Source organism: Poecilia formosa, unplaced genomic scaffold (genome assembly GCF_000485575.1).
Source record: "Poecilia formosa unplaced genomic scaffold, Poecilia_formosa-5.1.2 Scaffold829, whole genome shotgun sequence".
NCBI lineage: Eukaryota > Metazoa > Chordata > Actinopteri > Cyprinodontiformes > Poeciliidae > Poecilia > Poecilia formosa.
Window position 1 is genome coordinate 46,945 of NW_006800768.1, and position 24,959 is coordinate 71,903.

The following is a 24,959-nucleotide window of genomic DNA, read 5'->3' on the forward strand; positions in this document are numbered from 1 at the left end:
CACAAATCCAGATATGATTTCCTTTTTACTGCTTTTGAGGTGCCGAGGTCCCAGTCTTCATCTCTGGAATGCACTGTCCAACTTCACAGATTCCAGTGCTTGAAAAGTGAACCAGCCAGAGTTTCTGCTTGGAAATACTTGCAATAGCTTGTGTAAGATTCCACAAAGTGGGAAACCTGATAGTCCCCACTTTGAACTAAAAAGACAGATTTAGTGAAAAGTTTGTCAACTGTGTCAAAGCTTACAGAGTGAGAAAAACCTGAATGTCCTCAAAGCCATACAGAGATACATGTGGGAGTGTGGACGCAACAGCAGGCATGCTTGTAAAAAGCCTGCAGGGGAAGAGTTGGGGTTAGGAGCCAGGAACTCGGCAGAACTTATGTAAGATTTAAGAGGAGTAGCTTAAACTGAACAATGTGTGCAGGGTGTTACAAAAAGAAGACACTCCACAGCAAGGTCTCCTATTTGTCTGAAAAATACTGGAATGCAACCATGTGTGTGAAATAACTGCTGCACTACTAATATTAACAATCTGGAAGGCATGGAGGAACAGAACGGTATGTTATGCAACAGTTCTGTGTTTGGGGATGGCAGTTTTTACTTATTGTGTGCATGTGTGAATGGGCTGGCTAGCTGTCTCTTTGCACAAAGTGCGTTAAACATACTTGGAATAAATATTAGACAGCACTGGAAAAATGTTCCGCATTATGTTGATGATACTGACATTTATCCATGAAGACTAACAAAAGGAATCGTTCGGACTACAAACATTTCCTAAAGACAAATTCTGGATGACACAAACTGACTTCTACTTCTAAACTGTAAACATTGTCTTGCATTATCTAGTGAGTTGAATAATATCAATTATGAATTGTTATGCTAGATGTCTCAATGGGTACAGTTCTGTGAAAAAGTTTTAAAATTACATCCATAGTTTCTTTTTTGTTGTTTGTTCCCTCCCCCCCCTTGTTTTACGTTTCTGATAAATAGCAGTTTGTGTGCTGCATGGTGGTGAGTTGGTAGAGCTGTTGGTTTGCAGTAAGGAGGTGCTGAGGCCTTTCTGCATGGAGTTTGCATGTGTTCTCCCTGGATACTCTGACTTCAACAACAAGACTTTAATGTTAATTGCCTCTGGACCATTGACCACTGGAGATCATTGGTCACCCTCAGGCATAAGTGGTTTAAGATGGCAGATGGATAGAATATTTTAATTTTATATTTTTGTTTTTTGTTTATCAGTGAGCATAAACATTATTTCTAGAATTTTACAATTTGATAAAAATTACTTTTTCTAATTGAATTTCTGAAAGTTCACTTTTACATAGCCCTTCATGATAAAGACACACCTGTAGATTAGTCAGCTCCTCTAGTGTCCAATATAACCTTCTAAATTTGATTCCTTTTGCTAGACATTAGCTGCACAAGGTTACTTTAAGCAGCAAACCAGTGGTCCTTTTGGGGCACCGAGATCAGTACAGTTTAATGTACATAGGTTTCTTCTGTTTTCATTGGTTTAGTTTGATTTGACCCAAATGTTATATCTTAAGTTCACTGGTGCTCAGGGACTCGTTTGTCATAATGCGTAAACCAGATTTTCCTGCTTTCTCAAATATGTTGCAACATAACTACAAATGCAAAAGGAGCAGCAGCATTTACAGCCACGCTTTCTTTGTGGTTGACCATTTAAAATTGGGCCACTTTTTTTCTTTTTCTTGTTAAAAATCATGTTTCAACATCTAGACACATTCATAACATATATTAAATGTTTAATTCATGTAAATCTATTTTATTCTAAACAAATTTTATTCAAACTCTTGCTGGATGTAAATTTGCTACTAAACTGATGAAGGAATTGTTCTGGTTTTGCCACCTCCATCTCAGTGCCAAAGTACGTGGGATTATTGTTCTTATTTTATTGTCAAAGAGAACAATGGAGTTAATCTTTGCATCTGTTTGTGTTTGAATGCCATGCATAGTGAAGTTATGAGAGATTTTAGGCTGGCTAAGCAGGACTTTGATATGTAAATGATCTGATCTTTTTTACAAAGTTCTAAGACATTTGAATTCAAGCTCAAATTTACAAAACCACACCACAGATTTCACGCCACTTTTATTTAACATATGAAACCAAAAAGGAAAAGCTGTGTGCGGCAAGCAGAGGCACTACAACAGACTTTTCCCACTGATATGACTACATTCCCAAGAAAAACCTAACTGAACGAAACATTGGGAGGGGCTCTGATGCTGGGGTGGCGATGTAAGGAATTGTGTGCATTAATACACACTAGAACTGAACATTTTGAGTTGCCCAATTGCAACTTTGGCATAACTGAACTTGGACTACAAAATCATTGCGAGCGGGGAAAAATGGTGTATTCACAAAACTGATTAGCCATGAAGTCATGATCTTGTTTAGCAGTTCCACAGTAAAGTTGGCGACGTCAGAGAAGAAAACGTTGTAGGCAATACAGAAAAATGAACAGAGTGAAAAATATAACCCAAAAACAGCACTGGCAGAGAATAAATTAAAATTATTTTCATGCCTAGACACTCAAAGTACATAAAAAAATATTTAAGGGCTTAGAAAAAAGTGAATTTCAGATGATTGTCCCCCCAACCCCCTTTAAATTACTTAATTTCTGAACAAATATAAATAAGAAAAACAAAATCCTTTTATGTGTTTTTTTTATTATTGGGGGGAGAAAAGTGATTTGAATACAATGAGTATTTTGAATTTGGCAAATTTGACCATGTGGCCAAAAGTTTGGAGACCACTAGCACTAGATGCATATAAGCCACTAGGATTTAAAGGAGCTGTACAATGTTTTTGCAGTGACTGTTTATAAGAAATGAGGGTGATGGCCTATCCAGCCATCTATTGTTCATGCAGGGTGGGAGGAGGCTGCATCTGCCTCCTGGGTCCTTCTTGCTGCAAGGCAACAGTACTTCCGACTGTACTGCCTAGCTGTATGAAGGCAGTGACCTCTTCACATGACATGACATGTCATGTAGGCTATCTGCTTTGACACTGCAGTGCAAAACAAATGCCTCAAGGCTCTGAGATGAGGTGAGCCCATGCTGGGTTGGGCTTTAATGTTTGCTTTGTGAAACAGAGACTAGTTTCTGTGCACTTGTCCAGTGCACAGAGCAGTGAAGTGAGATCCACCAAATTACACAAAGATATTCACACAGATATTTCCAGATTACTAAACAAAATGCTCTTCAGTCTCTACAGGTAGGCATGAGTTGGTTACCTAGAGGGGGCTGAATGATACACACTTATAAACTTTTGCTGCACCCTACCAGTCAACTGGCTGAAAGAAGGCTGCTATGCTTTTCATCAAACAGAGGCTATGAGAACAAGATTTCCTGTTTCAAAAAGTCCCACAGTAGGGTAGTAGAATGCCAACATTGTTATGGCAAGCTGTTATAACAATGTTATAACCAGCAATATGATATTACATTGAGGAACTGAAGAAACTTTCATGGAAAGCAATGTCTCCTGTCATGCAAGCACGTAAAGGGAGACCAACATAAAAACTGCTACTAATGTTTAAATGTGGTTTGATATTGTTGGAGTTGATCAAATGAGCTGACCAAGCTGTCTACTCAGACGAAAGTTGAACCAATCACAAAGTGTAGTCTTAATGCATTTTCCTGGACTTAGTAGAAACAATGCCTAGCTGACCTAGAATGACCATAAGAAAGATAGATGTCTGTTTGGAGGGACATAATAGATGGAGAGAGAGAGGGAAGAAGCTGTGGTTGTCAGGTGAAAGAGGGAGTTCTTGGTCCATTAACTCACTCAGTGAGGGACTGATCGTTGCTCAGGTTAGTTCACAGAATCATCAGTGCATTATTTAGCACAATCTTTAAATAATATTGTGGTCTATGTAAGACGTAGATGTCAAACATAAGATTTTATTCTTTTCTCTCTACTTGGGAGCAAATTCTTGTCGACTCCCCCTCCACTTGTTCCAGGCTGTGGAGGACAGTGACTGTGTTCCTTGCTCTGCCTATATGTCAGGACCAGCTGTTTAACAGCACTATAAATAGGTCTGAATGACCTCTGCATCCATACCCACAGCAAGAGTGACTTACTGACTGACCCGACCACAAACAAAACAAGTCAGGAGGGAAGGGCCGGATAGGAACACAAAGGAGGCAGCAGAGGCGGGGACTCAGAGCTGCTTTTTCAGCTTGCCACTAGTTGTCAAGCTCTCATACGGCAGGGATGGGTGATCCAGCAAACCTGGTAGAGTCCATCACACCGCCTGTTGTCACAGCGATTCCTGCAGGGGAAATGCAAGGTGAGGAAGGGGTCTGCTCATGAATGACTGACTGGGTAGTAGGGAAGGTGAGGGCAGGTTCAGGGTCATTGAATGGGACTGGTTGTTAGGTTCAGAGTGAAGGACAGCTGTCTTCTGAAAACCTGTCGGTCTGGTTGTGTCAGGTCGTCCTGTCCCATTAACTTCATTGGTTATTTTATCACGTATTCTAAATGTTTGTTTGAAGCCTTTAATGGAGTCAGGTTCACACCTATGTTTGACGTTTGGCCACATTTAGGCATTCTGTGTCCAACTGTGCATTCACTCAATTCTGAAGCAACAAACCTTTTGTACAAATGCAGCACAGATCTCTGTATCACACTTCAACATTGTTCTGGTCGAGTTTTACCTGACAGGTGAGAATTCCCTTACAGGTTAAAGGCATTAAACATTCCATTTGTTTCATCCAGGTTAGTGGACTTTACAAGTGGAACATTGTTCAGAGTTGAGCACTGCTAGGCGTCTCTGAAATCTGACCTGGCAACACAACTCTCCCTTTAGCACCTGTTGATTCTCTCTGCCCTTTCTCCTGTCATGCATTGTGGGATATCTTTGGCACACCCGGAATAACTTTTTGGATCTGGTTCGTCCTTTCTGGTGTAGCCTTTCTGCTCCTTGCTGTAGTGCAGAGGTGCTCACGTCCAGTCCTCGAGAGCCACCGTCCTGCAACTTTTAGATGCATCCTTACTCCAACAGACCAGGATCAGCTCTGAACAGGCCTGGCAACGAGCCATTCATTTGATTCAGGTGTGTTGGAGCAGGGAAGCATCTGAAAGTTGCATGATGGTCGCTCTTGAGGACTGGACTTGAGCACTCCTGCACTAGTGCTCTAGGATTTTCAATTCTGGTTCTCAGTTCACACTACTCAGCATGTTTTAACAGTTTCCCTGCTTTAACACACCTGATTCGGATGATTGCAGTGCAGGTAGAGCCTGTTGGATCAAGACACCTCTGATTTTCATAGTGATTTAAGATACCGTTGTTTTACAGCAACAAAGTACTATAGCATCAGCATGTCAAGCAAACATTTTATATGAGCAAAATAATTTTAATTTATAGCAGCACTTGTTGCGGATTACGGAACTCCTCCTGCCCAAGGGCAGCCTCAGAATCACTTCATCCAGCGCCTGCTCTGTTGCATGGGTTATTGAGAAAATATCAGCAGATTGGAGTGGACTGGCTGGTAAACCTTCATAAGAAACGACTCAATGGCATCTTGGCTGATGAGCCGGGCCTTGGCAAGTCTGTGCAGACGGTGGCTTACTCATCTAGAAATAATTAGGGATGCACCAATATGAAAATTTGGGCCCATATTCGATATTAGTACATGCCATTGATGTTGCTGTGATGGCCAATAACTGATATTTACCAATATTATTTATATTTCACTGCTGTGAAATAAGAGAAATAAATATCAATCATTAATATTGGGCCATTTTAATTTATTGGGCCAATACCAACATGTTAAAAAATGGATATCAGCCAATACCAATGTCAGTCCTGATATATCGTGCATCCCTAGAAATAATTATCCATCCATCCATCTTCCGCTTCTCCGGGGTCGGGTCGTGGGAATCGTGAGGGTAACAGCCTAAGAAGGGAGACCCAGACTTCCCTCTGCCCAGCTGCTTGTTTCACCTCCTCTGGGGGAATCCCAAGTCGTTCCCAGGCCAGCCGAGAAACATATGCCCAATAAACTAGGTTTAATTATTTCTACCTGTTTCCACTGGCTCGGCCCGGCCCGGCTCTACTCTGCTTGCTTTGCGAGCGTTTCCACCTGCATTTTTTTTCCAAGGCTGCTGTACTGCAGCCTTGGAAACCTTATGAGAAAATGGGTGGTGGCTGGGCCCCCTCCCTCGGCCACCACACTGCACCCAAACCCTTTGGCCCCTCCCACAGGAGGTGAGCCTATGGGAAGGGGGAGCCTGTTCAGGTTGAGCCCGGCCGGGCTCCATGGGTAAAAGCCCGGCCACCAGGCGCTCGCTAACGTGCCCCAACTCCAGGCCTGGCTCCAGAATGGGGCCCCGGTGACCCGCGTCCAGGAGAGGGAACACTGAATCCAGTGCTCTCAGTCATCATTAGGGGTCTTCATGCTGTACTTTGTCTGGTTCCTCACCTGTCTGCCTTGGGTGAAGCCCCAGACAGCATAGCTCCTAGGATCACTGGGACACTCAAACCCCTCCACCCCGATAAGGTGGCAGCCCATGGAGAGGGTTAACCCTAACCCTAATAATTAAACCTAGCTTATTGGACTTGTTCTTTGAACCTCAGATACTCATCAAGCTAAATTAACAAAGCTAAATTTTGCTGGTGGGTAATAAATGTTCTAATTTTTACTGCTCAGCTGTTGATTACAAACATCAACATAAAGAATATGTTTTGCAAGACAAGGTAAACTGGTGCTTTGGGAAAAGAATTATTCACTGACCTTAGTTAGTCATCATTTAAATGGCTTTGCTAATGAAAACTAAGTGACAGTCCTAAACCTGATGCTTTGTGTGTTTCTGGTCCAGATGCAGGTAAAAGCCTGTTATCCAGTAAGAACGGGAAGAAGCCGGACTCTGGCTCCAGCAGCAGCAGCAGCACCAGTTTCTTCACCTGGTTCATCGTGCTGGCCCTGCTTGGTGTCTGGACTTCTGTGGCTGTGGTCTACTTTGACTTGGTCGACTATCAAGGAGTTCTAGGTGAGCACATGTTGGAACATACAATCACATCTAACACTTAAGGCTCATATTGTTGCTGTCTTCATGTATTTGTGACTATAATGCTCGCTGCCTCCAAAGTGAATGATAGTGAATTGATAGGACCTTATCTAACTATATCCACGGTAAACAGCAGTTCATGAAATATGTCTCCTTCAGCACTTTATCCTGGTTGTTTGGCCTCTTTTTCTATGAACTGTAATTTTAAGCAAATGCAGATGCAGCACTGTGAAATAGGCTGTGGTTTGGCCAGTCCAGTGAGTCCAGTACAAAAGGCAAAGCATGCACCAACTACCTTAAAGGGATAATTCAGATTTTTGAATTGAGGCTTTGTCAGCAGGTCGTGACACTTTAATGCTATGTTGTTAACATCTTCACTTTAAAACAAAGATTAGTTTTCCATTAGAAGTGCACCAAGAATTCCACTGGTTGATGAATCAACCTTGATTTCCCTAATTTTGGGAGACTGACGATCGGCCGATACCTCCATGAGAATCCGACCTTCTCTCCCTCCCCAAAAATTTGAAAATCAGGAACAGTCTCCTTTTGCTCTACAGTGACAGACTTGCCCGCCAGATAACGCCATTGCTTTTTTTTTTTTTGTCTGCAAAGTCACTACTTTGCAGACAAAAAAAAAATGTCAGGCTGAAGACAGGTGATCAGTCAGAAAAGTGCAATCAGTTCACAAATATTTTCCACCCAGATGCTAGTCAGACTACATCTTAAAACCACTTTACTTTCAAAACCCATCCTAATGATTTTATGTCTGCTTTTCTAAAAAACTACATGCTCAGTGTGCTGCATTAGTCTTGTGTTTACATTAGTATGCTAATTTCCACCACAGACCATGCAGGCTGTAACGGTGACCTCCCATGTGAAACCTGTTAGGGTTCTCCCTCTTACTTCTGCCCCAGGATCTGTGGGGACTTTGCCAATGGAATCAGCTTTGATTGAGAAGGCTGAGATGAAATTCTAAATGGATTTGATGAAGTAACTCTGAGTAGCCACTGCAAGGAAGATACTGACTGCTCATAGCTTTTTAACAGAACTATGCTTGGTACTGGCAAGCAAAGCAGTTTTTGCTCTGGGACAATGTTTTTATTTTACAATATTTTACATAAATCTAATTATTTAATTTCATTTATAGCTTGTTTTTATAATAATCATAGGAAGAGTTAGCATCTTACCTGCATTAGACAGTGCACTGTACCATCCCTGTCTAGAGTCAGTGTAGACAGGAATGGGCAGGCCATCTAACAGCCACTGACAGGACAGTCCATAGGAACAGAAAGATGTGCATTTAACTTAAAATAGATTAATAAATCCTGCAAACACTTCAGTAATAACTACCCTGTGTTTTCAGCCCTTTTTTTATTTCTAAATTAAGCTCAGACTGATTGCTGAACTTGATCTGCAATCTTAACGCTAAGACCCAAGTCTTAGGTGCTGCATTTTAAAATAAAGTGTCACATTTACATGAAAGGAGGTGACGGCAAATCTCAGGGCCCTCAAAAGATCAGTTTCATCTAATTCTATATTTGAAATATTTCCTCAATATTTTACTGCAACGCTTTCTTTTGCTGCTTTTCATGATGTTGCAAGTTTAAAAATCCTTCCAGAGCTCTTTCTCATTTTTAAACTCATCTCTTCCTGTGAGGTTGATATTTTTTCCCTGCTGTGATCCAGCTTGGAATCACTCTGTGCAAATCAGACTGAAGCATCACCTTCTAAAGATGGAGTCTGGAAATTAGTGCTGGATTTATAAAGGAAGAACATGTTTGTGAGAAACTTGATTTTTAAACCTGATCCTGTTGTATTTTTAAATGCATGTCTGATTGTTGGATCGGTGTTTTCTGATTAATCTGCATCCTAATAAAAAATGATACATTCTTGTCTGTGGTAGGCATCTTTGATTAATGTATGTCTTATAAATCTCCTTTGCTTCCTTTGCTAATTTTGCTGTTCTTCCAAATTTCTTGTTTTGCATGCAGACAAGGCTAAGGGCATACAGATTAACCTGTCTGAAACCTTGCAAGGTAAAGAACACTAGACATGTTTCTCTTGTTGTTATGGATATTTTTATTAGTTGTTCTTGTACTCCACAGATTATTATTCTAGAATGCTCAGTATTGCTCAAACATGTTTACCAAGCCAAAATTCATTCTGCCTGGATTAGAACAGCATGCAGTCCTGACCTGCACCCCAACCACACCCCTAGTTAGAACATCTAGTGCATTACAAGGTGAATTGTAAGTCAGACATGACTGCAAAACATTTCCTTTAAGACCAGAATATAGTTTTGTTGTTGTTGTTGTTTGTGTTTGTTCTTTTAGGTAACAGCAGCTTTTTAATAAGTTATGTTGAAATACTAGTACATCAACAAATTAGAGTGTTGCATAAAAGTGCAATGTTTCGTACCAGTCATCTCAAAAACTGAAACTCATATATTCCACAGAATCATCACAGCGATTTATTCTAAGCCTTTTGTTTCTTGTCATTTTGATGATCATGGCTTATAAAAAAAACCAACTCAAAATTCAGTTTCTCAGAAAATTCTGTTGCTGTGAAAAAGCTCAGTAATGAAATCTCATGGTGAAACTGACACCATAATAAGTGAATTAACCTGCAAACAGCTGAAGGTTTCCTGAACGCTCTCTCACTCTGGGTCAGTCAGCTGCACAATCTGCTGACTGGACAGACGGCCAGAAGACAGTCATGGACACCGTCCACAAGGAGGGGAAGACGCAGCAGGTCAATGCTGAAGAAGCTGGTTGTTCAGAGTGTTGCATCCAAGCATATTCAGAGAAAGTTGAGTGGAAGGAAGAAGTGGTACCAGAAACGGGGAGGACTGACCTGACCTTTAACCCCACAAAGAATCTCTGAGATGTTGTTAAGAGAAAGATGAGGCCCCAGACCCAACAAGGCAGATGACCTGAAGGCAGCTATCAAAGCTACCTGGACTTCGTTACAGCTGAGCAGAACCACAGGCTGATCTCCTCCATGCTGCGCTGCGTTGATGCAGTAATTCATGCTAAAAGAGCCACAATCAAGAACTGAGTGCAGAGAAATGAACTGACTTTTCAGCAGCTTCATATGTGTTTAAAACATCCTTTTTCATTAATCTAATGTAATTTTCTGAGACACTGCATTTTGGGTTTTCATTATCTGTAAACTGTAATCATTCAAAATGTAAAAAATAAAAACTTGAAATCTTTGACTCTGTGTAATGAATTTCTATAAAAGGAATGTTTCACTTTTGGAGATGACTGGTAAGAAATATTACACTTTTACACAATGCTGTAATTTTTTTGTATGTACCTGTTCTCCTTTGACCAGAATATTTTCTAGCATCATTTTATAAATGGGGTCTTCCTCTTTCAGTCCAGTTGTCTGGCCCCTCCCCTTAGGATCTAAATGTGGGGCTGAACCAGTCACCCAGCTGACTGCAGCATTCTAAAAGTTAATCATAAAATACAATTTCCAAGACTTTACACACACGTGGCTGTTAGACTCTCCTTCTGAAGTACACACTAAACTCCTGGTAGAAAAACTGGACAGTGATAACATGATGATGAACTTACAGGACTAACTTAATTTCTTTGCTTAGTCCAATTGGATAACATTTTCTGAGCTTCAGCAGGAAAGTAGAATGTTATCTGATGTCCAGAACAGTGTTTTTCAACCTATTTTGAGCTGTTAATAATGTAATTACATTATTATAATTGAAAAAATCTCGAGGCACACCACCAACCAAAAATGTAAACAAAGATACTCTGTAGCTGCCTATATTATATAGTCATTCTTATCAAAGTGTCTTGAACAGGAATCAAATAAACACAAAAATTTATTTTTATCACATTTTACATTTCTTATTTCAAATTGCACTTAACATGTCCACTTCAAAAATACACCTGAACACCTGAACAGCCACAACACTGTGGTGTGATGCATGAATGTAGTAACTTTCATGCATCACTAATTCTCGTTTTAATGTAAAATGCTCTGTACCTACTGCCATCTAGTGGTAAGAAAATGACATGATTACGCTGCTAGTTACTACTACAGCAGAGACACTCAAAGATGGCATCATTTACAGATAATTGATTCGTTTTCAAAAAATCTTTTAAGACCAATTACCGTATTTTCCGGACTATGAGCGCACCATACTATAAACCGTACCTTCAAATTTTTTGAAGCCCCCCGTGCGCCCCGGAAACTTACATATATCAGCCGCACCGGGCTACAGGCCGCTGGTATCTCTGCCGCTCTCGGTTTCCCATAAGAACCCAGCAGAGGGCTGCGTCCTAATAACTGCTGGATATATTTAAGGACGCAGTTCTTAGAAGCTGCATCATATGAGTTTGAAAACATTTCTCCGTCGTGCCTGCTGCTAGCATGTGGTTGTTCTAAATGAAAATTAGCGCATTCTTTGATTTCCAATTTTGACTTCCAATGATTCACTTCCTGCTAAACAGCCCCCTGGTGGTTGAAGAAAAATCCACAGAAAAGCCGCATGTTCAAAGTGTAGGAAAAAAGTAGCAGCTTATAGTCCGGAAAATACGGGAGGTGAAATTGGATAATTTCCACGGCACACCTGATGATCACTCACTGTACACTAGTGTGCCACAACACAGTGGTTGAAAAACACTGGACTAGACAGATGCAGTAATTCTGTTTCTGGATGGCTCTGTATGTTTGTGGCTTCTGTAGGTAAACTGGCGGCGTACGACACTGATGGAGATGGTGACTTTGATGTGGAGGACGCTAAGGTGCTTCTAGGCAAGTGGATTTATTTCTTTTTAACCAGCACTGCATTCACTGGTGATGATAATATGTGACTTGTTTTCATCAGAATCTTGAAACAGCCTTAATAATGATTGGATGATATTTCGTCTCATAACTTGGCTCAGATGTTCACCTAGAAGCTCATTCTTCTTGTTCCTTCTTTTCTCCGTAGCAAAATCAAATCAAGTTAATTTAGCAACAAGTCCTTCACATCATAAAAACAAAAAAGTACAAAGTCATAGAATACACAGTCAACAAATGAAACATTACATTTTGACAAGTGCCATCATATTGTTGATTAATGTTTCACTGATTACAGCACTTCTGACAAAGTTTCAGGATAAAACTAGACTGGCTGACAAGCTGGCTCACGCTGTGTGCTTTCAAACTTTTGTGTGAATATCGTTCTATTTACAGTTTGCTTAGAAGTCATTTTGTTTTCCACAAAACCAGGTTGTTGGATTGATTTGCCAAAGCCCCCAAAACTGAACCAAAATTGGTCAATATGTAGATCTTATTCCAATAAGAAACTACGAGATGCATTTTAAAGCATTTCTTGTACATCGCTGATATTTTGCTAAAATAGTCGGTCATAAAGATGAATCAGTGTGCATGCGAATATAAAGAAACACTCTGAGGCATTTACTTTAACAGAGGAAGTTCTTGCTGCTATACACCATTAAAGCTGCAGTATGCAACTTTTCTAAAAAAAATATTTTTTTATGTTTACATTTTTAAAACTGTCACCATGTTGTGACAGTATAATATGAGGCAGGTGATCTGTCTCCATCTCCTCCCCGTGCTACTATTGCCATCTGAAAAAATGCATGTCAGAATAACCAAACAGAGCCAGAAACTCTAACTTTAAAATGATGTTTCATTTGGTGTCTATATTCTTTTTGGATTTTGTGTTTAAAGTTTGATTCAGTTAAATATTCACATTAACTCCTCAACTAAGCTTTGACCCCAGTCTCCTGTGCTTTGCTGCTGTGGTTCATAATAACACTGCGTGTCCAGATGTCTGTTTATCATTTCTCTACTTAAAGTTAACCTCCAAAAAGTTTGATAAGGCGCCTCATCAGGAAGTTATGATGCTCTATCAGCCATGTTTGTTTGGAAACAGTGGAGCAGAGGCCAGTGACTTCACGTAAACGGACTGCAGCAGTTTTAAGAAAATGTTAATTTGGAGAACTTAAAATTATGACATTATGATTATGTTTTGATTCAATTAATTGATTGATTTGATTTGATTTTTTAATAATTGTGATCAAAGCCCTGTTGACTTACCTTATGCAGCATGTCACTGTGGTTTAGAAGCAGAGAGGCTGCATGTTGATTTCAAAACTTAAAGTCACATTTGTCCTTTCAGAAATCAAACAGCTTAAACTTTTGATGAGAAGACACGTCAGATCCAGCTCGTAGTGTTGACTGTCTATTAGCTGCTACATTTGATCAGCTACCTCTCTATGCTGCGTTAATAGACCAGGAGAAGACTGTAGAAGATTTTAGTTTCAAATCTGCCAGCCACTGGGTTCAGCTGTTCAAACAGAAAACCTGTCACTTCCTGTTACTGCTGAGCAATCAGTGCAACTTTACATAGTAATTGTTGCACCATAAATTATGCTTAGCAGTAATTTTGCAAATAATATGTAGTATAAATATGTAATTATACTACATATTGTATTATAAAGGAGCAGAGTAAAATGCTTTTCTGGACCATGTCTAAATGTTCTCCTTTGTGCCCCTCCGACAGTCCATCAGAAATGGAATGTTAGATTTGCTCTTTGTCCTTTTTAGATATGTTGAAATATATACAGATTTGGGTTTTTTACACATGAATTTTTAAGACGTATTCATGAATCAGATCTACATGAAAACATAATTGGAACTTTATAAATATAGGAGTTAGGCTCTTTTCAACATCCAAATAACGTGTTGGTTTGCTGGTGTTCTTCCACTGCCCATGTAACAGATTAGATTTACGTTTTTAGCAAATAATTTGATTTATTATTTGGTATCCCTGTGAGGTCACAGTAAACCCAGCCTTAGTTTTCCTTCAGCTTTCAATGTACTGTGTGTCCATGGCTGTCTGCACGTAGCGATCAGTGTAATTCTTTTCTCCATAGGCATCCCTCTTTCTGTTAGCCTAGCTTTAGCCCCAGGCAGCGCTCCCAGTTGATCCTGTGCAGATGGTCTGACTGGTTCTAGTGGTGTGAACAGTTCCCTCGCCACCTAACCTTCGTTTTAAACTTCTCTTACCTTCTCCGTTTGTTTCTCCCCCTCCTTCTCTCTCCTCTCCCCCATCCTCTCTTCCCTCCTCAGCACATCTTTTTCCTTCATTTGATCAAACTTTCTTTTTTTTCCACCTTATGTATGTTGTTCACTACTTTTGGTTATCACCTCCACACATTTGGTCCCTGAACTCCCCCTCAAACTCCCCAACCCCTCACCCTCTTGTCTGCGTAGGCCTGACCAGTTTGGGCTGCGGTCAGGGAGAAGCCCAGGTTCTGGATTGGTTAGAAGAAGTGGAGGAAGGTGGCTCTGATTGGTTAAACAGTTTCTTCACTTTCCTGTACGCTGTGATAAACCCACTGGAGCCCCTGGAGGACGAGGAGGATCATGGCACCTCAGGAGTGATGAATGGTCAGAAGGAGAATGAGGAGGAAGAAGATGAGGAAGAAGTCAGACAAAGAGGTGCTAAAGACGATGGAAATAAGGGTCAGAAGATCATCATAGTGGGCCTACATAACCAGTAGCAATGGCAGCAGCTGCTCAGAACAGTGCAGGGTGTTCTTCCTACCTGCTTTAGCAGGTTCTGTCTTTTATCATTTCGAACTTTTTATAGATCCCAATGTCTCCAAGCCAGGGTTTTGCTATCCCAGCGTTTTCTCTCAGTGGAATGTAGTCCCTTTGTGAAGAACAGCTCCATTCTGCACAAACCAATACCCTTCACTTCAGTCTCACCTGTTCCATTCAGGTTCAGGCCAGTGATGCAGGCCAGGTAGGAACTGTGACTCAGTTCCAATCGGTCAGAGCAGACTGACTGCGCCCCTGGCAGACTTGGCCAGCCATCTGCTGCAGCAGTCTGGGGGTGAGAGGGTGAACTCTGATAGAAACCTGGACCTCAGACTTTACTAACTGAATTCCTGCATCAGCTGATCTTTTCCAATGATGTCAGCTCCTTATCCTTGGTATGGAGAAGATCCTCAGGAACTCTGCTCTCACTTTCTCTCCATCAGCCCTTAAGAATTTAAACATACACTGCCTGGCCAAAACAAAGTCACCAGCTGAATTTAACTAAGCAAATTGGTCCAAACCTCCTACTCCATAATTACTGCTTGGGCGACTATCTTTCAGCTGACAACAAATTATTTAATATTTAGGTTCTCATGTCTTAAACCATGTAGAAAGACACATCCTGTCATTGTGTAAAAGATGTTAGACATTTTCTCTGCTTGGTGCAATAATTTGAGCCTTTTTGAAACAGACTAAATAGATGCAGAAATGACTAAGTTATGAACTGCCAAGGTTTTATAATCAGTTGAAGGGAAAGTGGGGAAGCATCATCTTTTAGAAAGAAAAGTGGCCAGAAGAAATGAATGATGGCTGATCACTGAGGTGTTCTGCTGGGTCGTCCTCCAGACTTCAGACCTGAACCCCACTGACACTCTTTGATATGTTTTGTCTGGACAAGCAGTGGTCAGACTCTCCCATCATCAATACAAGATCTTGATGAAAAGTTAATGCAACATTGGATGGAAGTAAATCTGGTGGCATTGCAGAAGCTTATCGAAGCAACTCAACAGCGGTGAGCTAAGGGCGGTCCGAACAAATGTCAGTGACCGTTTTGGTGGCAATTCTTTTATTTATTTATTTATTTTATTTATTTTTTGGCCAGTCAGTGTATATTTTCTGCACAAGCCTGTTGACAACAGCCAGTAACACTGTAAAAATCATGAACTGTGTTAAGGCTCTGCTGCATGCCAGAAATCTGAGCTGAAATCAGCTGCTACACACTTGTACAGTTTGCATGCATTTGTGCCTTTTTTATGCTTCTTTCAAGTTTAAAACATTTGGTTTTATATTGAGCAAATTTTCTTCACTGGTAAGAATAAACTTTTTGTATTTGGAATAAAACAAGATGTAAACATTATAATACATGAATGATTAGTACCCATAATGCTGTAGGAATGTGGAAACCACAGCTGGAGGTGCTTCCTCTGGCGATGTGTGATGTATCTCAACGTCATACTAAACTGTGAAATATTAGATTAATGAAATTATTTTATGCCAGACACAAAGCCACACATTTATTCCCCAAAGAAAGCAGAATTATTGTGCTGAAGGAAATCTAATGAGATTTACTTAAATTACAGATTATTAACATTTGTGATGGGGAATATCAACTTCAGATTTACTGCAATATTTTGCAGTTTTAACAACTTTCATGACAAAGCTGGATCTAAAATTCAATTAAATCTTTTGGACTTATAACTTCTCAGTGCTTAGTGAAACCAACTGTTCAAATAGAGTTCATTACCATTTAGCCATGCAAAATAAAGATTCCATTCATTCATATTTTGAAACATGAATACAGCATTTATTAGTTTAGGGGAAATGAAAAAGAAAACATAAACATATCTTGATGGAAACTCGTGTGTAAGGTCAAGGAAAAACTATATATTTATACTTTTATTTCGTATTATGTCAGTTTTGGTCCTCCATACACACTGACATGGCGAATGATGGTACATTGTGCAGCTCTAGTTTTAATGTCTCATACGACGAGGACTCTTTACACCAGATATCTTATGTGTGGTGTTTTTGTAGTTGACAGTTATTTTATGTTACAGTTTAGCAATAATTCAGGGGGACTGGCTGATACTTTTCCTCAACTAAAATTTATATCTTCATATTTAATGTTTGTCAGTGTTGCTTTTGAGTTCTGAACTTTTAAAGGTGTAATATAAAGACATGAGGTGATCAGAGGATTGTTCAGGACTGCAAGTGTTTCGACTCACTAAATTCAGAAAATGTCAGTAATGAACACCTGTTGTGTGTTCTTCTGCATATAGTATCAAATGACTTATTGCCATGGCTAGTTTGGTTCGTTTTTCTCCCTCTTCCTCTTTGTGTGTGTGTTCAGCTAAGGAGAGAAGGAAACACGAAGGAAGCAAAGCTAATGAGAGTAAATATTTGATGAATAAGAGCAGTTTTTTTAATCCTTATCTTGTTTTTATGCAACATCAGATGATAAACCTGCAGAAGGGCCATGCAGAGGAGTTAATAAAGGTATAGTTGCAACAGCCACGCATGAAAATGTGCCGTGTTCAAGTGTAGCATGGACTAATGGATGAAGTAAAATCCACTTCTACATGGTTCTGGTCTTGGACTAAATGAAGTGTGAGAATAAAACTACCTGTACTTGGTTTTCATTTGAATGAATTCTCAGTTTACTGGTTTGTTGAAATTTGCAGATTAAAATTGAAACCACAAGTTTACATATACAGAACACATACCCATGGTTTGAATGGAATCAGACCAACCCTCTCTTGCTTTAAGTCAGAATGACTACTTGATAAATGAATTGATAAATGAGAATATGTCAGATTTATTTATGGATGTCTTCAAAATCAGAAGCTTACTGTATGTTTACTGTCTCTATAAACGATGAGGGAATGTCCAGATGATGAAGTCATGGCTTTGGAAACCTCTGATTGGTTCACTGACATATTTGAGTTAACTGGAGTCACACCTGAGGACATTCTTCAAGGCCGTGGAACACACCGCTTTCTGGTTTGACACGATGGGAAGGTCAGCAGAAATGAGCCAAGATATCAGGAAGAGAATCATGGAGCTGCTGCGTTCTTCTGTTGAAAGGAAGTTAAACTCTGGTTGTAAATTTGTCTTGTAGATGGACAATAACCCTAAGATACAGCCAGGTTACATAGTGACTACAAAGTCAGTGTTTAGGTGTTTAGGTTTAGGTGTGGTCATGAGACCCTGTAGAGAATGAGAGAAGAGAGCGAGCGAGAGAATGAGGCGGCCTACAAACCTGACTCGGTTCCAGCAGTTCTGTCCGATGGAATGGACCAGGTAATGCTCCCAAATATGGAGGAAGTATGTAAACTTCAGATTTTGAAGACCTTGATAAATACATTTCATAGGCTTTCTCTCATTATTGTGGGATTTGAAAAATAGAAATAATTCTAGTAACTCAAATTAACCTAAAACAAGAGAAGCTTGGTCTGGTTTAACTTGAGACAGTGAGGAAAACAAATTGTCTTTTTATTCAGTGTATGTAAACTTCTGGTGTCAACTGTATTTGCTGTGGATGGACATCCTGAATTTAAACTGATTTTCCCATGGCTGCCTGCTGTGAACCTGAGCATGGTGTTGCTCCTCATCCTTCCTCTGATTGGTGCGGCACCAAACAGTGTTGTTGATGGTTCTGTCCCAGAATCCCCTTCACCCAGAGATGTTGGCTTGAAGCTTCGGGAGGCTCTGAAGCAGCAGCTGGCAATCATCCATGAACGTGTGGAGGCCAAGAAGATGGCTAAGCTGGCTCTGGCTGAAGTCAGGCAGCTGCTGGCTAAAGAAGAGGAGGAAAAGGAGCTGGACCTGGGCAGGAAGGAAATAACTGCCAGGGTGAAGGAGAGAGTGGCCAGCAGACTAAAGGAGGAGGAGGAAAAGATGGAGAAAGAAGAGATGGAAAAGGCTCTGGAAAAAGTGCAAAAGGAAAAGGCTAAGCAAAAGGAGGAAAAGGAAGAAGAGACCAAAGATAAGGAAGGGGAGAAGAAATCAAAGAAAAGAGAAGAAAAAGTGCTGGGAAATGAAGGAAAAAATGAAGAAAAAGTGAAATTGACTCTCAAAGAAAAATGGAAGAAAATTAGAGCTGAGAAATCTGTTAAAGGAGGCAAAAAATAAACTCGGAGCTCTGTTCATTTTATAAGAAAGGCAATCCCAGTCACAGCCATTTTTGATTGGTGGGCTGGTAGTCAATATGTTATATTGAATAGTCGTTACCTGTGTAATAAATACCAGAACCTCAAAATGATGGGACTATAGCTCCTGAACTGTTTTACCTGTGATTCCTGCTTTGTTTAAATATGACCCTTTAAATGGAGGCAGTGCAGTCAGCTGATCATTGTATGGAAACCAGTCCTTCCATTTGCACTGTTGTGATGAGTCTGATGCAGCCTATCAGAGCAAGGAGTCATGAAATCACACCTCAATAACATCTCATATTATCTATTTTTGCTCTTACTTTTTTGTGAATTTAAAAAATCTAATTGCTCAATAGATTTTTAAGTGTCTGAGTGTAAAATATTAATATTCACAAAAGCTTTAGGTGAGATCAGTGAGAAGGCTGAAGTGTTTCTGCTTGTAATTGTGTCAACTCCTTCTACAGAATTTCCCAGAAAAATGGATCAGACTGCCAAAAATCAAGCCATAAATAACGTTTTCACAGAATTAAAAAGAATTTTCTATTAAAAATGTCATAATTTTTATGTTCTGATTCTTAACATTTACAGAAGCATTAATGTTGTAGCCTTTAAGGCTAAAATTACTTAAAATAATAGATGGAAAACAAACAAAAAAAATAGTACCTTAAATTAGGTACTGTTTCTCATTATCTATGATTCCTAACACACAGCACATCAAAGCAATAATCATACTTTTAAACTTGATTTGTTTGTTTTCAAAAAGAATTGACTAGACTGAAGAATCGAATGCACCTAGCTTGTAAGATGGAATAAATTGATTTTTCTTTTGCCAATAAAGATCGTTCACTGATTTAAAACTCTTTTTTTATATTTTTTGTTTAGTTTTGTGTTCTTTGTGTCTTCACAAGTAAATTATGTATCAGCATTTGTTTGATTTCAATGAAGTTGGAAGACTTGATGCCATAGGATAATAGCGCTTCCACGCAGCCTTCCTGTGTATTTAATTCTGTTTCATATCCATTCAGGATTCAGCAGAACACTGAATTCCACTGCATCAGTCTCGGTATACATGCTCTATTCAGAGCAGAAGTGCATCAGAAACAACACACATGCTTCAAACACATTATGGGACTTGATGTTTCTCAAATTCTATTCCATGTCCTCACCTTTCGACTCGTGTAAAGCATGTTTTTTAAATCATGTTTTACACAAATGTCACAGGAAACTTTGTAACAGCAGCTTTAGGTCTTCACTGTTAACTTTACAAGTTTTTAATTACAATTTCATTTTCTATACACAGCTCTGTTGACATTACTTTGGGGTAGCATCTGTAGTTACACATTTTAACACAAACATGTTCGTGTGAAATCCTGGATTGTACTTAGCTAAGTTGGTTAACAGTGAAGAAAATGGAAAAACATAATGCAGTTCAAATCTACTGTAAACTGTAAATGAAATGATTGAATTGACAAAGTTACAACAAAGTGTTTGTGATAAGCCATACTTTAACAATACTAGAATGTTGAAATGCTGGGAGAGGCTGCTGACTGCAAAGGAAACCAAAACCATTAAAACAAGTTGATCAGAAACGTGTAGTGGGAATGAAGACTGTAAATACCCAAGGGTTTATTGCTAAGAATGCACTGAAATATAGCGTATTGGGTTTTAGTGAACAAGCACATGAAGTCCAAGGAACACAGCAGGGAACTGAAAACTGAATGTGGGGGAGTTTTAAACTGGGTTTAGTTATGAAACAAGACTCCAAGGTTTAAACCTCTCGAAGATGGAAAACCAAAGATTTACATGGCTGTCCACTTAAACCGAAAGGGAATCAAAACGATGAGTGTTGGAAGACTGATCCTCTGAACACACCCACTGCACCATGAAATGGCAGAATCTTTCTTCAGGGGGGCTGGGGGAGCTGGGGAGAGGGGGCTAATCAAACCGAATGGGAACAAGGATGGAGGTAAATCCAGAACACTATAAGACAAGCTGCTGGATGTTAAAACAGACTAGTGGACCACCAATGAATCAGCCCCGATTTCCTTAGTTTTGAGTAATCAGTGATCAGTATTTTAAAATCAATTATTCATTCATTAACAAAGTCTCTCTTTTTTAAAGACCTTTTTAAGTCACCATACAGTATTAAACAACCCTTTTACTTCACAATTTGCTGTGGTGTGGTAGAAATCTAGAAGTTTCTGGTCATGATGTGACAAACTGAAGGGGAAAATGACATGATGTGGATACCTTTGAAAGGCTCTGCATACATGACAGTATAACACAAACGTGCACTCTTCATCTGTTCTTTACTCTTACATGCCACCTACCAACAATGTGTGCATTATAGGACTGAAAGAAAAGGCTGCTGACGCCTTCACCCATAGTGAGGATTCTGCTCCTGCTGTGGATGCTGAGGATCCTGAACCAACACCAGAAGGTACCACCTGTTCCAGGTTTGACCCTCAGCAGCACGTCAGGGCCAGGCTGGACTGAAGGCCTCAGCAGAACAGTTCCTCACAGGATTTCAAGCTTAGCAGATTAAGATTTTTGTTGTCTGTAACAAGGTATTGATACATTTCAGAACTGGTAACAGTTTGGCTCTCAAATTAATTTAGATTAGAACCACATGGGTACCTTTTATATTTGAACTTGACTTTTCCTTATTAATTTTCAGTCTTGTTCTACCTATTTTCAGATCTTATTTTTGCTGTTGCAAATTTTATATTTTGTTTTTAGATTTGCATCTATTGGTTTTACTTGAGCATAAATTTATACATGAAGGGAATGAAACAGTTATTACATTATGGACAACATAAAGATGTTTAGAATTGGATCCTGAAGCACTCGGTTACCAGACCTAACATGGGCAGTGTTGGGTTCCATTTCATTAGTTGGATCTACAGAGAAATCCAAAGATAACAGGTTTCAAATTTAAAACTAGTGCATTACACCAAATATGTCGTTCCTAAACCATTATATGCTGCTGCAGATTAGCAATGTTTAAACTTGACATTAACAGTATTTACCTGAGCGATGCCTCATCCATAAGCAGATCCAGGTGACTAATTGTAGGTTTTCAGACAGCCGCTGAACTATAACTCTCTCTCTATGTCCTGATCTTTGCTCAGCCATAGTTGAACCGGACCCTGAGTCTGTGGAAGATCTGACTGAGGATGTGATTGAAGCTGCTGTGGCAGAGGAGACTGCAGCGCCATCACTAGGTGACTGTCTGCAAATGGTTTTATTATAATAAGTGTAGATCTCTTCATTGTTAGCAGGGATGTTGAGTGATTATCTATGCCAGGTGTCAAACTGGAAGCCTGCAGGCCAAATCCAGACCACAATGTTATTTATGTGACCTCCAATTAGAACTTTCAAGTACTAATGAAAAGCAGACAGCTATTTGTCAATTTTTTTTAACAGATCATTAGTGGGCCATTTGATCAATAGGTTCTGCTACAACCAGCTGTTTTTAGATCACTCATGATCTAAAAACATGATCTTCATGTGACCCAAAATAAAAAATGAGTTTGACCTCCTGCTCTGGGCTGATAGTAGCATATTCAGCCAGTAGAAATCTGTGGTCCCACATCAGCACCATTGGCTGAATGTGGACCATACACAGCAGGTTCTAATGATCCAGGTATGGGTCTGAACTGTGAGGGGGTTCTGACCGACTCACAAAGCTTCATGGACATAGAACACTTCTCTGCTTCTCTGTCCTAGAAGCTGAACCTGAAGTACCTGCTGAGCCTAAGAAGGTGGAACCAGAACCAGAACCCGAGGAGATTCCTGAGGTTAGAACAGTCCAGCAAGTTAATCTCCAGTTCACTTTTTATTTGGGGATGTTGTCTGTCTACTTACATGTTGAAACTGAAATGTTTTGTCGTTTATTGATTGATTGACCAGAAACCAAAGGAATTATGGGTCGTAGACAGTCTGGTGGATCAGGTAGTTGGAGCTTATTAGCCGACTTGCTGGACTTTTATTCTAAAACTGACCCAAATTAGTTCCAAGAAAGTCATCAGAAACGATCTTGGAAAAGCTGGCCACGCCCAGCACTACACATTAAAACAACAGCCTGTCTGCAGCCTCAAAACCCTTTGTGTGATGGACACTAAGCTTAATGAGCTCCTCCTGTCTTCACATTCTATGCTCACCAGCTGGGCATTAATCCCAGCCAGGTTCACTAGAGTGGGTGGGATTCTTCACTACTGAAGTAAAACCTTAAGACTGGAGCCAGTGTATTTTCCTTTTCTGTGGTATTGAGGAGAAATGGTTCATCCCAAATTCCCAGAATAATACTCTTTGATGCAGGATACATGTATGTAATACCAGTAGCGGAACAAGTCGGCGTCGGACCGGGAAGCGGGGCTAATGACCGGGCTCTATACCCAAATAATAAAGCTCATGATAATTCAACTTTACAACATAGACATGCCCGCAACAGCGAAGCTAACAAGTTTCACCACCACAGAGAGCGACTATGTCATTCTGAAATCCATCAGACATGAAGTACAACAAACCAAGAGAACAACAGAAACATCAGGCTACTGGTCACTAATGATGAACACAAATCCAATTCAGTTCAGAACCACTGAGAGCGATCCGATCATGTTGACACTTTATCAATTTCAACTCGGAACCTGGAGCAGATAGCAACTGCTGAAGCTAGGTTTATTGTTGACTCGTTGAACCTAGCACGCAGCAGCGCGCGCTAAAGCGGACACGCAGCGGCACGCGCCGCGTGCGCAGCCTGTTGCGGCGCCTCGTGGACCTCTGGATGTTTGTTGCGGATCGCGCGCGCCGCCGTTCACAGAAACTGTATGATCTGGAAGATGCGGCTCCAATGTGAACCCTTCACTATAAACGCCATACTGCTGTTTCGGCCTGCGACAGACTGGCGACCTGTCCAGGGTGAACCCCGCCTCTCGCCCGGAACGTTAGCTGGAGATAGGCACCAGCACCCCTCCCGACCCCACTGAGGGACAAGGGTGTTCAGAAAATGGATGGATGGATGCTGTCTCGGCTCACAGCGCTCAACCCGAACTGTTAAAACTGCGACTATAACTCAGCCTTCAGTCCCTGACATCACCGCTGTACCACCGAGAGAGAGAAAAGGAGATGTAAGCTCGGCGGCTGGGCTGATACAATTTACAATCAGTCTACAATTAACTCACACTGTGTGAATAATATCAGAGTTGCTACCTGTAACTAGTCCGGCTCCTTCGCTGGGCTGCCAACAAAAAAGTCCGGTTCCTCTCCAAGACAAAATATGCGTCCAGTTTTTGGCTTTTCTTTCCTCTCTTTTTTCCATCCTTTTGACTTTGCCGCTCCATGGAGCTCCAATCAAGTTAATTTAGTCTGTAAAAATACTCTAGTTAGTTTGCCATCTGTTATCAAGTGATGACGATGGTGGACAACTGGTGACAAACTTTACCCAGAATACACTTGGAGACAATAAGGACGATCCTCTTGTAATTTTGTTTGTCATAAAGTTTAAATGTAAACTTTACGACTGTAAATAAAGCAGTCATGTAGCACAACATTTTGTTCGATATTTTACACCCAACTTGTAAAGTTTTTCGTAACCATGAGTCAACAATGACTGGGGCAGCCTACTATATAAACTACTGGGGCATCGTTCTATGTAATTTTATATACACCTTCTCCACCTCTCAGACATATAAAGGCTTGGATCCCTGAAGTCATATTCCGCCTCCCATCCGCCCCGCCCGGCCGCCGTCCCCCCACGTCCCCCATAGCTCCGCCCCTGTGTAATGCAATACATATTCGTCTTGCTTCCAGTTCAGAACTTTTCTTATCAGTTTAGTTAAATGTTTGATTTCAAGTGTGTAACATTTACATGGCTGTGTGTGATGTTTTAGGTGATAGAGGAGGACCCAGAGGTGCTTGAGGAGGAGCTTCCTGCTGTACAGGAGGACGCACCTGTGGAGGTCTGTGATATGGTCATTCTGTTACATCATGGTGGTAATAACTGCTTTTTAATGTGACTATTTCAACTGGAAGTTTGGATGTGGAATAAAATAAATAAAAATATCTTAACTAGGTTCAGGTGTACTGCTATACATTTTAGCAAATACTAGGGAGAAAAATCCTGCTTTTTAAATCTACACTCTAAGAAATAATCCTCTAAATTTACAGTAACATACTGGCAGCTATAGACGCCAGAA

General features: G+C 40.3%; 2 protein-coding genes across 2 annotated transcripts in view; both read left to right on the forward strand.

The window, feature by feature from the left end:
- Positions 1 to 459: 459 nt before the first annotated feature.
- LOC103131754 (aspartyl/asparaginyl beta-hydroxylase) overlaps positions 460 to 24,959 on the forward strand; it is a 42,670-nt gene continuing 18,170 nt past the window's right edge. The window contains exons 1-9 of the mRNA XM_016666873.1: positions 460 to 557; positions 6,842 to 7,012; positions 9,022 to 9,066; positions 11,741 to 11,809; positions 17,066 to 17,107; positions 21,113 to 21,202; positions 21,894 to 21,986; positions 22,492 to 22,562; positions 24,654 to 24,722. Of these exons, the coding sequence (XP_016522359.1) occupies positions 542 to 557; positions 6,842 to 7,012; positions 9,022 to 9,066; positions 11,741 to 11,809; positions 17,066 to 17,107; positions 21,113 to 21,202; positions 21,894 to 21,986; positions 22,492 to 22,562; positions 24,654 to 24,722 (666 nt within the window). The 5' untranslated portion in view covers positions 460 to 541. The remainder of the gene's footprint in view (positions 558 to 6,841; positions 7,013 to 9,021; positions 9,067 to 11,740; positions 11,810 to 17,065; positions 17,108 to 21,112; positions 21,203 to 21,893; positions 21,987 to 22,491; positions 22,563 to 24,653; positions 24,723 to 24,959) is intronic.
- LOC107834890 (101 kDa malaria antigen-like) lies at positions 17,114 to 20,214 on the forward strand. Its single transcript, XM_016666874.1, has one exon. The coding sequence runs from the start codon at positions 18,206 to 18,208 to the stop codon at positions 18,740 to 18,742; it is 537 nt and encodes a 178-aa protein (XP_016522360.1). The 5' UTR covers positions 17,114 to 18,205; the 3' UTR covers positions 18,743 to 20,214.

Bases quoted from the DNA above. Each gene is read 5' to 3' on its own strand.
- LOC107834890 (XM_016666874.1), top strand. From the start codon at position 18,206: ATGGTGTTGCTCCTCATCCTTCCTCTGATTGGTGCGGCACCAAACAGT.